Genomic DNA, 13326 nt, shown 5'->3' with positions numbered 1-13326 from the left:
TCTAACACTTCACCCCAGCTACGGTCGGTCCTCTTGTGGTGGCTGCTGATCTCTCATAGACACTTGGTATATCACAGACATAGACACAAGCTCAGCAGGTGTCTTACTTACTTATGCTAATTTAGCCCAAGTCTTAAGGCTTAATTTAGCTAAGATAAATATCTTACAGGCCTGAGGCTTGTTGGCCCTTTGTTACAACATTAATTAATATCCTAAATATATCTGATACCTTTAAGTGTTGGCTACAACTACCATTAACAACAGTAGAAACTTTCATAATGGGTTGTTGGGTTATTTGCTGAATGTTAGATGACACTCCTCTGTGTTGCAAGTTCACAGAAGAAAACGTCTTCCATTATGCAACAAGAGGGTTGCTTACCTCTTTGGCATCAGTTGCCTTCTTTTGTGCCTCAGTTTCCCTCTCCTGTTTAGCCCTCAACCAAAGCTACGTGTCCTCCAGTTTTAGAGTCAAACAAAGTCCAAAACAAATGCCAAAATGTCTCCACGTCTCTGTCAGGGTCACGGACCTTTCTTCCACAGTCCCTGCACCTTCAACTATTCTCCCCTTGATGCATGGGAGTGGATAGGAGCATCTCTCTCTTGTTCCAGGGTTCTTCATCTCTTCCAGGATCTGTTCACCAAACACCATGATGTCCTGGGTTATCCTTTCCCAACCGTTTGTCTCTGCATGCAGTTCCTCCAACAACCAGTGCAGTCTCTCCCTCCAGGACACACTCTCAGAGTGAGAAAAGTGGCTATCCTTTAACTCACTTCCTTTCCCGACACGCCTTGCTCTGAGGTCTACAACTACAGTGGTCCCTGGACTACAAGTCCCAGAATTCTCTTGATCTGGGAGGAAAACAGGCACAAGTCAGAGCTAGGGCATGAACTTTTCTTAAAGGCCCAGCTCAATGGGTGACAAATGCACAAATACTCTCTCTTTCTCTCTGATTACCAGGCCTGCTGGCCAGTCAGCTAAGCTCCCAGGATTTTATATTCTTTAGTCAGTGGAAAGAGATGCATCTTCCAACTCTAAATATCTATGTTCATATTTAAGTGGTTTTACTGGCAGGAGCCAATTTGAAAGGCCTAGGGTTGTTACTGAGAATGACCTACCTCCTTCACCTGCCAGCTTCACCAATGAGATATCAAGTTCCATTATTCTGGATGATTGTAGGTCACATGGAGGGCTGGCGATAGAACTTAAGGTAGTGTGGCCTCATCCACTTCGGTCCTTGCATATACCTACCAATATCTTGAATTTCACTTAGCAGCTGATTGGCTGCCAGTATGGAGAGTAAAGCACAGGTTGATTGTGCTCAGTCTGGCCTAACTCACATAGAAGGTGAGTGGCTGAGTTGTGGGTCTTTCCCAGATAGCTCAAAGATCATTAAGACATGGATGAAGAATCCCATGGACAAGTCTTGCTCAGTAGCTAATAAAAAACAAACAACAAAATTCTGAAAGTCACTTGCAGGTTTAAACTAGTGTAAATGGTGAATTCTCTGTAACTTGAAGTCTTTAAACCAGGGGTCAGCAACCTTTCAGATGCGGTGTGCAGAGTCTTCATTTATTCACTCTAATTTAAGGTTTTGCGTGCCAGTCATACATTTTAACGTTTTTAGAAGGTCTCTTTCTCTAAGTCTATAATATATAGCTAAACTATTGTTGTATGTAAAGTAAATAAGATTTTTAAAATGTTTAAGAAGCTTCATTTAAAATTAAATTAAAATGCAGAGCCCCCTGGACTGGTGGCCAGGACCCAGGTGTTGTCAGAGCGGTACCGGTATGGTGCTCTGCTTTCTCCTTGTTGATATCACTCGGCTGCGTGCGTGAGTTCCCTCTGTGTGCTGCCCCAGCTCTGCAGATAGCTGACACAGCAGACCCGACGAGAATCCCCAATAACCACAGAGTCCAGTAAGATGCAAAGCCACGTCGGCTAGGTTTATTGCGACCTCGGACACCCGTGCAGGGTCCCCGTAGATTACTTAGTCTACCGGGCGTACTGCGAGAGAGTGCCTCTTGGCAAGGACCCGGCTTAGTGGCGGGACTTTCCACTCCCCCTACGGCCGGACAAAGGCACCTCCCCAGGGATGCATTCTTATACACAGATACAAACAAGTTACACATCACACCTGACGTATTAAGGTACAACCTCTCTACGTAGCAAGTTACAACCCTTCTACGTATTAAGGCACCGCCTTCTACCTTGTACATGTTGGTTCGAACAAAACAACTCTATCCATCATTTTACCCTTTTGCCCCTGTCATTGGGATGGGTCGGCCTGTCCTTTCGTTATCTATGGAATGTTTCAGTATAATATGTTCTAATACTATGTTTATTTTTTGGTATGCTAGGTGAATATGTATTTCTGCAGCATCAGCCCTTTTCATGCCAGCTTCTGTGAACCAAGCCGGCCTCTGGCTCACAGCTTAACTTTGCTTTTTGTTAGCAAAGTCTTGTTCATTACTTCAATTCAGGCCTCAGGCCTCATACTAGGCCTTTATCAGGGCCTGCACTTACTACACTAGGCAGTGTGAGTGCCACTGCAAATCAGCTCGCGTGCCACCTTCGGCATGCATGCCATAGGTTGCCTACCCCTGCTTTAAACCATGATTTCAGGACTTCAGTAACTCAGCCAGAGGTTAGGGGTCTATTAAAGGAGTGGCTGGGTGAGGTTCTGTGGCTGGCAATGTGCACGAGGTCAGACTCAATTATCACGATAGTAAGGCCTTACCTTCTGGCCTTAAAGTTTATGAGTCTATGAGTCACAGATTTTGTTTGTCACAAAAATCATGGCTTTACAAACATACAGTCTTTATTGCACCTATTACACGTGTGCATGAAGCCCTGTCATGCCTCTTCCTAGTCCCATTGTACTGTGTGCAGCACTTGCATGAGTGCTGGGAATGCCAGTTTGTCCTTCTTCTTGGTTCCAGGATGTCCTGGGCCTATGACGTTGTTGGTGTCCCTAGGCCTAAGTGAACCAAAGTTGTGTCTCTAGGCCTGAGTGAACCAAAGTTCTTCCATGTTGTGAACTTTAACCAGCCTAAAATGCTAACAACCAAAAAGCAAAAAATTTGTAACTGTCAGCTTTTAGCTTGCAGCTGCAGTCTAGTTTGAAACAGTAAAAAGCAGTAGTGATACGAGGGAGAAGGGGGGGGGAAGTCTGCATGCGTCTGTATTGTGAAGGCCATAGATAAACATGCGGATAAGAACGGTTCTAACAAGCTACAAGTTATTGCCTAATGTAACTGCTGCAAGGGGAGGGAGGAAGGGGGAAACGGGAAGAAACAAAGGCTTGTACAGACAGCTTGAAATATAAAAAGGGGAACTTGCTTGTAATCAGTGCGCTTGATTTGAGATATTGCTTCTCCTGGTGCCTTTTTCAAGATCTTGAATAAACTTGGTTTGCTTCTCCACCCTGGTGTGTTAATTAGTGCGACGCACACCGGGCAACGAACCCCGCTGTTGCCCCCTCGGGCCTTCTGGGCTGGCAACAACGTGAAGCTCTGCCGACTGCCATGCTTGTCCTTTGTCCTAAATTGTACACTAGGCTGGCTTTATAAAACCAGCAGGTTCTGTGCAATTCTCTCTTGTTTGTATGTATTTACAGTATTCTAGCACACTGTAATCCCTAACTGGTTTCCCTCTCGCTACACTTATTAACCTACTCACTCTTCACACACACATAGTTCTGACAACTCTTGGTTTCCGTGGGCAATTTCAGGTATTGATTTTAAGTAATAAAATCTTAATTGGGCTATATTCTGGTTTCCTTGAGAGTCCACACATCTATCCAAGTGTGTCAACACTAGCAACATTTGCACCTGTCATTCTTCACTAGCGCAACTCCATCGCTGAAAGCAGCAGGTGAAATGATAGTGCAGACAGGGCTCTGACCATGGTTAGACACCTGAGACTGGTTTACATTAGCATTTCCACCATTGCTAGTTTGCACTGGTGGTGAATTACATGTCTGAATTTTGCTAACGCATACAAGGCTTTTGTTTTAAAACCACAGAAATTAAGATTATCTGAGGAGGATATCAGTTCCCTGGTTTAATTGTGAGGGGATTAGAGGCAAGGAATCTTCAGTGATGAGTTCACTACTGTGATGTTTGCTTCTTCTGTTCTCCAGAGCCTGAATTTGTTGACTTCAGCTGACACTGCAAGGCCTACTTGTTTCCCTGAGGTGTTTTCTAGAATGTGAGTGTACATAGGATTGCATTTAGGGTTGAGTAAATAGGTGCAGATGAGGAATCCATGGGGGAATCCAGAACATCCCTGCATATTAGGACATTGACTCCTAGCTGCAGTCTGTAGATTTTTCAATAATTATGATACAATTAGACGGGTGCATTTTTATAAACTGAAATAAATAGATACACATTATTATTTCTTCTTATTTATTATTAGTTACATTCTTACAGTGTGCTCAGTGTGGAACAAGACACAAATAATATAATCCAGACCCACACACATGCGCATGCAAAGCTGAAATGCTCTCAGCCTTCTACACATGTCTTGTAGGGCCTGGTTCTAGAGTTCTTCATTTCTTGGGCAACGTGCAATCTGAATTGCCTTTTCTGTCTGGAACAGTAGCACAGAGAAGCCAGGGCTACTAAATCTTCTTCTCCAACAGTGCATCACCTTACAAAGTTAAACCTGATCCACAATGATAACTCCTAAGGGGTTCTGTGCTTGTCTCCGCCCTGCTCCCTCTGGGGGGCTTGTGCCAACTCACTCACTACAATCCATGGAGTGTCACAAACAACAAATATTGGCCCTTACTTCTCCACTGCGCTAGAAGGTTCATTTCACTGATGAAGAATGACAGTTCCTGTGAGCCAGGCTTTTATTAAATATTCCACATACAAAGTATTAAATAAATATAGAATCATCAGCCACTAACGTACCTAGCTCGTTCATTTGGGGATGTCTGTGTATTTATATATAAATGCAAACAAGACTATTTACAAAAATGCATCGCAGACTCCAGGAAGAGTCAACTCTGCAGACTTATCACCAGGACGCAGCTCACACTCACTTCTGGGAAAGAGGGAGTCTACCTCCCTTCCTGTCTTGGGAGATCTTGGGTGGCCAGGAAGCATGAGACTCAGGGGCTGGAAGGAACCGGAAGTCAGAAATGTCAGAAAAGAGGTTTGGGGGACTGAAATCAGTGTTAGGAAGACCGGAGTCCTAGTGACTAGAAATCAGTGCTGGGAAGGAGCTCTGTGGTGGTGCTGGTGGTCAATGCTGGGAAGGTTGTCTTGGGGGTGGAGTTTGGGAATCAATGGTGAGCAGCATGTCTAGGGAGGGAGCTGTTAGGAGAGCTGGTCAGGAAATGTAGAAGGTTTCAAAATTTCAATGGAAACTAATGTTCCCAAAACTTTTAATTAATTCCCCCCATGCCATTTTCCAACCAACTCTATAGGGGGATAAAGTTGGAAAGAAAGAAAGAAAGAAAGAAAGAAAGAAAGATTCTCTCTCTTTGCCAGCCAGCTCTAGCTGTGAGTCAGTGCTATGGAACTAGAGATAGAGGCTGCAGTACTTGGGTGGATCAGTGCTGTATGGGTCAGGTACTTTCAGCAATACATGAGACTTTGGGCCCTGGGTGTCAGAAGGCAGTCGGAAGGTGATTTCTGAAAATTCCTGTTTGTTTCAGTTTACCAGCTGGCAGTGCGCACAAGGATGCTAAGGTGATCAGGACTGAGTGGCCTGGGGTCTCTGCTGACAAGGTACCTGGTTCCTGGGCCTTACCGCAGGAAGCTCTGGTGCCATCAGAAACCCACTGCCTCTGGACAAGAACAGCTGAGCTCAGTCACATGATTGAGGGCAGGGAACTGAGTGAACAGCAGTAGGCAGGGGGATTTATGTTCAAAGTGCTCTGCTGGATGAATGGAAGGGAATTAAAGTGCTGCATGCGTAAAGCCAAAGGGAGATGGGGAAGAAAAGGGTCCGTCCCTTTCATCAGCCGCAGTCGTATCAGTCTGGTTCTGTCTCTGTTTAGCAGGATAGAAGCAGAGGCCTTTCTCTGAGCCCCGACTGCCTGTGCATTGTCTCTTGGCTGATCACTGAGCTGTTACTTGGTGTCTTGCCCACCGGTGTAATCCTTGTATGGACTGATCTGGGTTTTAGGCCGGGGGATGGAGAACTCCTGCTGAGGTTTGAGGCTCTGAAAAAGAAACAATCATGTGATCAAACTTCAAAACTGGAGAAGAGTAAATGGGATGAGAATGAGTAAAAGGGGAACTGGTACACTGAATATCAGGAAACACTTCCCCAGAGCACAAGCTGTTAGGCCGTGGAGCAGTCTCCCATGGCGGAATCCACATTGCTTGTTGAGCCCTTTGAAACAGGACTGGACAAAGCACTCTAGAATAGACTGTGGAGAACGATCCTATACTGAACGATTAGGCCTAGCCCAGCTCTAGGGTGACCAAATGTCCTGATTTTATAGGGACAGTCCTGATATTTGGGTTTTTTTTTAATATGGGCTCCTATTACCCCCCACCCCCATCCCGATTTTTCACACTTGCTATCTGGTCACGCTACCCAGCTCTGACAGATTCTATCATCCCTGATGGGATAGTGAGTTTTCACTGAGGCAGGGAAGGGAGCTGTCCATAAGTTACACATTGCATTAGCGATGGGTGGGTCCTTAATTTTGCATGTTTGTTTCAGTGTTCCAACGGGGTGAGTAGTGAGTCCTGACAATCACCAAAATTACATGTTACACAATTTAGGGATAGCCCCTCGTCTGCCCAGGATTAATTACACTACCTCTCCCAATAGCCAATGAACAGGGAATGGGGATATACCACAGCCTCACTCCAAATGAATGCATCAACCCAAAGATTCCTCAGCCTCAGGGCCCACCCAGCTCTGCCTATCCTGTGTACAAAAGGCAGCTTCATCCCATCTCCCTGGTGAAATAGATGAAAGAAGGGATGTCTTTACCTCCATCTGAAAGTGAGCATAATGTGGAACGTAGCATGGATCCCTGTTGTTTTCTGGGCCTAAAAAAAGAAGGAAAAGAGAAGAAGGCAAACAGTAAGTGTCACAGTGTCACCATGACAACACCATGCCAGAGGGGGCCCAATGCTGTATGGAGAACTGCCTCTGACTGTCCTCTAGGTAACCAGCAGGCAGGAAGAGTGTGAATTTCACAGATGATTTTACGGTTTCCCATTTTCTTATCAACCAGAGACTGATGGGAAATATCTTAAGTAAAAGGATGTGGTAGATCTAGGGGCATTGAAATTTCTCTTTCTTCTTCCATAGCTGTTGTCCTCCTCACATCCCAGATCCTACACAAAAAGATCCTCCCATATGCAGATTTCAACAGAGCCCTTCAGCCCAGAGCTCCTCACACACATACACTGCATGACCCCACTGCAGTGTTCAGTGGGAGGGCATGTCCCTTCCCTAATAAATTCTACCTCTAAGTCATTTACCATCTTCAAATCCCTTCTTAAAACCACCCTATCCCTTCCAACTCATGGTTGGTGCTCTCTCTCTCTCTCGCTCTCCTGCATTCTATGGCACTGCAAACGAGGATGCTATGTAACAACACACTTCATTATACCTGTTGTGGTCTCCTCCTTGATATAGGCTTGGTTCTCCACTCCAAAGTTCTTCTTCATGAGTTTAGGCTGGCAAGAATAGTTTTCTGGAGGGTAGTCCTCAGGGTTGCGTGGACTTGTGAGATAACAGAATTCAGGCACCATGTACATCATCAGGAAGACCCATCCATTGGACACCAGAGCGATGCTGATGACAGGATCATCCCAGATGGGCCGTTTCTTTAATTCTGGGTTGCCTCGCATGAGCATGGTGATCCACACCACCCAGATGGCTATGGAGAACAGGCCAGTGACATAGATGTGTGCTCCATGCCTCTTCCAGCGTTTGTATGTCCCACAGAAGGTAAACATGGAGACCAGGAAGGTGAGTGCCATCAAGAGGAGCACATAGATCAGAAGCATGACAAAGTCCATATTGCGTTGTTCTGGACTCATCGTAGTAAATTGAATATTTTGTCTGGCCACTATGACGACTACATACACTATGGCTATAATAATCTGCACCACAGTGAGGCTAATGGCAATAACCAGCAACACTGGGTACCAAAAGGGGGCCTTCCCCCTCACCAGTTTGACAAGGTTGAAGGCATGGGTCAGGAGGCAGGAAAAGCAGAGGGCGAAGAGGACGCCAAAGAGGAAGAAGCGGGTGGGGCCGGTCCGGACATTAAGTCTAATGATGAAAGCAAAGGTGAGGCCAAAGATCCCTAGGGTGCCTAAGAGGAAGAGGAAATAGATAGGGATCATGCTTCGCTTGGTGGAGTCTTGGACCTTACCGACGAAGATGAGTAGCAAGAGAATGAAGCTGATTGTGACAATGACACCAGCTGTAGCCAGTGTTTCTAGGACGATGCCCCAGGCTTGTTCAGTGTCACAGAGTAAATAATAGTCAGAGTTAATGTTCTCGTTGCAGCCTGGAGGAGGCATGGAAGCCATGGTGACTCACAGAACAGCCGTCAATAGGGAGTTGGGTTTAGCGTGCGGTGCTGGGTAGTGCTGGTATCTGACGATATACAGAAGATGAGACTAGATGGTCTGTTCTGGCCTTAAACTCTGTCTCTATGAATATTCTTCCAAAGATCTGCAGAAGAAGTTGAGACACCAATGTAGCATAAACCTTGTTAAGTTTTACAGCAGCTGGGGAAAGAAGGAGGATAGGATCCAATACCTATTTCTATCTATAAGTCAGGCTTTACCTATTTTTCATGCCTAAAGGGTAACAAGAAAACATTTTTCAAATACACTAAAAGCAAGAGGAAAAGCAAGGACAGGATAGATCCGTTACTCGATGAGGAGGGAGAGACAATAACATAAAATGCAGTAATGGCCAAAGTGTTAAATACCTCTTTTGTTTGACTTTTCAGAAAGATTAACAGTGATCAGATGACTTAGGGCTAGTCTACATTGGCAACGTTAAAGCGCTGCAGCAGTGCTTTAATGTGGTTTGTGTAGTTGTGGCAGAGAGCTCTCCCAGTGCTCTAAAATGACCCACCTCCATGATCCCACTATCTATACTGGTGCTTTACAGCGCTGAAACTTGCTGCACTCAGGGAGCTGTTTTTTCACACCCTTGAGTGAGAATGTTGCAGTGCTGTAAAGTGCCAGTGTAGACAAGTCCTAACATAGTGAACATCAGTAGGGGTAGGATTTGAGGCTAACATAGGAAAGAACAAATTAAGAAGTACTTAGTCCTGGTTTTAACCACAAACTTATAGCAGTATAACTACTGATCTCCCAGAAGTGTGGAACATTCACACCCTTGTGCGATGCAGTTATACTAATCAAACTTCTGGTGTAGACAGTGTTAAGTCAATGGGAGTTAAATTAAGCTGGGAGGGATTGCAAGCACTTTGGAGGACAGGTTTAGAATTCAAAATGATCTGGGCAAACAGGAGAAAGGGTCTGAAATAAATAGGATGAAGTTCAATGAAGACAAATGCAAAGTACTACATTTAGGAAGGACTAATCAATTGAATAAATACAAAATGGGAAATGACTGTCTAGGAAGTAGTACTGTGGAAAGGGATCTGGGGGGTCATAGTGGATCACAAGCTAAATATGAGTCACCAGTGTAACTCTGTTGCAAAAAAAGCAAACATTATTTTGGGTGTATTAGAAGGAGTGTTGCAAGGAAGACACAAGAAGTAATTCTTCCACCCTAGTCAGCACTGATAAGGCCTCAACTGGAGAACTGTGTCCAATTCTGGGCACCACACTTTGAGAAAGATGTGTACAGTAGGAAGTCCAGAGAAGTGCAACAAAAAATATTAAAGGTCTAAAAAAAATGACCTATGAGTAAAGACTGGAAAAATTGGGCTGGTTAGTCTGAGAAACAAAAACTGAGGGGGGGACATGATAACTGTTTCAAGTACATAAAAGGTTGTTATGAATGGGAGGGTGGTAAATTGTTCTCCTGAAACACTGAGAACAGGACAAGAAGCAATGGGCTTAAATTGCAGCAAGGGAGATTTAGATTAGACATTAGGAAAAACTTCCTTACTGTCAGGGTAGTTAAGCACTGGAACAGATTACCTAGGGAGGTTGTGGAATCTCTGTCTTTGGAAGTTTTTCAGAACAGGTTAGACAAACACCTCTCTGGGATGGTCTAGATCACCATTTCTCAACTAGGGGTCTGCAACCCTCTGGGGATCTGTGAGCCCTTTCAGGGGGGCCGTGGGGCACCAGGGCTGAGGGGGCATGAGAGTGTTGCCACCACAACTACAGTGCCTTACCCAGAGTGGGGCAGTCCCGGGGCAGCTCCACCCCACCACCTCCTCCTCTCCCCCAGCTCCTCTCAGGCCCCACCCTCTTGCCAGGTCATAGACAGAGGGGAAGCTGGAGCCAGGCAGTGCGGGGCAGCTGCTTCTCTGGCTGGTGGTGCCATGGAGGGGGCAGTCGTGGCATTCCCCCATTTGCTGCTGGTGCCCAGGGTTGTGGTTGCTCCTCAGCTCCCATCCCCCTTTGACTGCTCATGCAGCCAGTAAGAGCTACACAGGCAGGGGAACTTGGCTTCAGGCTGGCAGAGCCCTCGGGGAACAGCTACCACAAGGGGAGCCCTCCTGGCAGACAGCCCCTTGCCTGCACCCTGAGCTACCTCTTTGCCCACACACAGCCCCTAGCTGCACCCTTAGCTACCCCCCCGTCTGCACCCTGAGTGGTTTTCAAACTTTTTGAGCTGAATCCCCACTTTGAGTTATATTTTTTGGTTGCATCCTTCCACAGCCCAGACAAGCTGGGTGGCCTGCTGAGGTGAGTCAGGGAGTGAAGGTGGCACTCCCTCCCTGGACCCCACTGTGCAGAGCTGGCTCAAGCCCCTTGCTCCCCCAAAACAGAAGTCAAACTATGTCTATGCCCAAGGATCCCACCCCTGGCCCAGAGCCCCAAGTCCTCCCTTCACCCCCACTGGGCCCTGGAGTTTTTATAGCATGTTGAGGGGGGGCTCAGAAAGAAAAAGGTTGAGAACCCCTAGTCTAGATAATACTTAGTCCTGCCTCAATGCAGAGGACTGGACTAGGGGACCTCTCAAGGTCCCTTCTAGTCCTACATTACATTTCAATTATTTCTATGTCAGTTTGGCAATAGAAAACATATCAAAGACACTTGTTCACTGCAGGTGCTTCCCCATTGTCCTACAGTGGCTGGAGGCCTGAAAGAGAGTGTCACTGCTAATGTTGTTAATGGTCTTTGTCTCAGGCAGTAGTGATGCTGCTTTGAGGGTCCCCAGTTCAAGATCCTATTGTAGGATGTGTCTCTAACACACCAATATGCTCAAGCTCTGTTATTATCAAGTCTTAAAAGTGACTGCAAAGGGGGAAATGGCCTTTGCACTCTGCTTTCTGATATGTAAAGAAATGTTGAGTGATCCCATGATGTTCATTGTTAGGTGCAAGCCCCTGCCCATGGTTTTGTTTTCTCTAGACCATTTTCTCCATTTATGGGCTAGTCCTGGGATCCTTTCCCTTGACTTCAATTATAGAAAATCCAACAAAGGGTGGCACCCTTGAACGTCACATGAAGCACACCTATGCATGCCCCAGGGTGAGCTACCTGATAATGGTGTATTGTACTCTGTGTTTGGACACCCAAGTCATAAAGTAGAATTTCTATTCCTGACTCGGAGGTCTGAACCATTTTAAACAGGAGAATGACCAGTCACAAGTAGTGAATCCTGATAATGCATGTCCACTGGAGATTTTCAGATGAATCATCATTCATTAAACTTTGGGGATTTCTGATCATTTGTACAAATGCCTGGCAGTTGTCCAAACACTTGTGAGTAAGGAATAACATGAATCTTAGGGAAGTAAATCCAACACTTGTATTCACATAAATATTCACACCTCAGATTATTTCACTTTTTGACCCCCTCTAGCAGACACACAGACAGGGGCACAATGTACAGACAGCTGGAGATCGCAAAGAGCAAGCGTGGGACACAGAGACAGGCACGGGACACACAGACAGTGAGATATGCTGAACAGCACACGCTGGTAGTGAAAGAAACATTAGAGATTCGCCAGTGCAGCACCCAGCATTGGCCAAGGATGGGAAGAGTTCTAAAATCTTTGAGATGGGGGTCAGAAGTCACCTGTTAATTTCTCTTCTCACTAATATTTTTTTATAATCAGTGATTACTTGTGTAACAGCATTGATACGTGCAGTCGTCCACAGCCATCCCTGAGAACTGTCATCACTTTTAAAATGGAAAGGCACCCTTTTCAGAGTGTGTGTGTGTGTGTGTGTGTGTGTGTGTGTGTGTGTGTGTGTGTGTGTGTGTGTGTGAAAGAAAGTTTGCAGGGTGTATGCCTCTGTCCCCCACATCTTAGGCTGGAGATTCAGGGACACCTCTGAGCTGAAGGGGATGAGACATACCCCCTCTAAATCTTTTCTCTTGGGATTACGCTCCCTCCCCACCACACTCATTTTAATACAGTAGTTTACAATACTTATAAGGACTTTACATCTGTCAATCTCAAAGGACTTTGCAAGGAAAGAAAGCATCATTATCCCCAAGGTAACAGGTGGGGAAACTGAGTCACAAAGGGAGCCTAGCATGGGGGTTGGCTTCAGAGCCCATGTTCCAGCCCGAGCCATAACTTCAATGTGCTGTCTACACAGCTATAGTTAGAGTGCTGAGTCTGGCGACCTGGGCCGGAGGCTAGCTGCCCTGGGCTCCCAAAGGCTGTGTAGACATACCCAGAAAGGCAAGTAACTTGTCCAAAAGTACACAGCAGGTCAGTGGCTGGGTCAGGAACAGAACCCAGATCTCCTGACTCCCCCGCCAAGGCTCTAGTCACACTACCAGGCTGTTCAACTTAGTCACCCTTGAGAAAGGTCTGAGTTCCCTGTTAGCAAAACCCAGCCCCATAGCTCTGAATTACCTTATTGGTATCCTGTATGGAAGCTGAGACCTCAGTAACAGTGGCTGAAGGAAGAAAATTCCAACCGCACCCAGGTAGAGAGTAATGCCAGGCAGCTCCTGTAATCTCGGGCAAGCAGCAGGTCTGCACTCATTCTCTAAGGGCAGCTTTAAAAGTAACCAGGATGGGGAGGGCCGAGGGCGGGGAGTGGGACACGCCTATTCCAGTTCCACTACTCCTGGTGCTGTTATAAAAATAAACTCCTGGTGCCAGGAGATGAAGTAAAAACTTCTGATGTCAGCGGAGTAGTCACCCTGCAGCAGGGTGGAGAAGGAACCTCAGGCAGGCCCAGCCCCAGGACTGAATCAAATACTATTCA

At 46.0% G+C, this 13326-nt stretch overlaps 1 protein-coding gene across 1 annotated transcript; it reads right to left on the bottom strand.

Moving 5' to 3' along the window:
- Positions 1 to 4393: 4393 nt before the first annotated feature.
- GPRC5A (G protein-coupled receptor class C group 5 member A) lies at positions 4394 to 13220 on the bottom strand. The gene is made up of 4 exons (XM_045002683.1): positions 12969 to 13220; positions 7593 to 8668; positions 6965 to 7023; positions 4394 to 6179 (listed from the first exon to the last, which is right to left on the bottom strand). Exons 2-4 carry the CDS (start codon positions 8521 to 8523, stop codon positions 6087 to 6089), a joined length of 1083 nt encoding a protein of 360 aa, XP_044858618.1. The 5' UTR covers positions 8524 to 8668; positions 12969 to 13220; the 3' UTR covers positions 4394 to 6086.
- Between the last annotated feature and the right edge of the window lie 106 nt (positions 13221 to 13326).

The sequence above is a fragment of the Mauremys mutica genome, chromosome 1, assembly GCF_020497125.1.
Source record: "Mauremys mutica isolate MM-2020 ecotype Southern chromosome 1, ASM2049712v1, whole genome shotgun sequence".
Taxonomy (NCBI): Eukaryota; Metazoa; Chordata; order Testudines; family Geoemydidae; genus Mauremys; species Mauremys mutica.
The sequence above is the reverse complement of the archived record's forward strand: the minus strand, read 5'-3'. Positions and strand labels throughout refer to the sequence as shown.

Bases quoted from the DNA above. Each gene is read 5' to 3' on its own strand.
- GPRC5A (XM_045002683.1), bottom strand. From the start codon at position 8,523: ATGGCTTCCATGCCTCCTCCAGGCTGCAACGAGAACATTAACTCTGAC. The intron at 7,024-7,592 runs GTATAATGAAGT...TTCTTTTTTTAG, and splicing joins CAAGGAGGAGACCACAACAG to GCCCAGAAAACAACAGGGAT. The intron at 6,180-6,964 runs GTAAAGACATCC...TTTCTTTTTCAG, and splicing joins ATGCTCACTTTCAGATGGAG to AGCCTCAAACCTCAGCAGGA.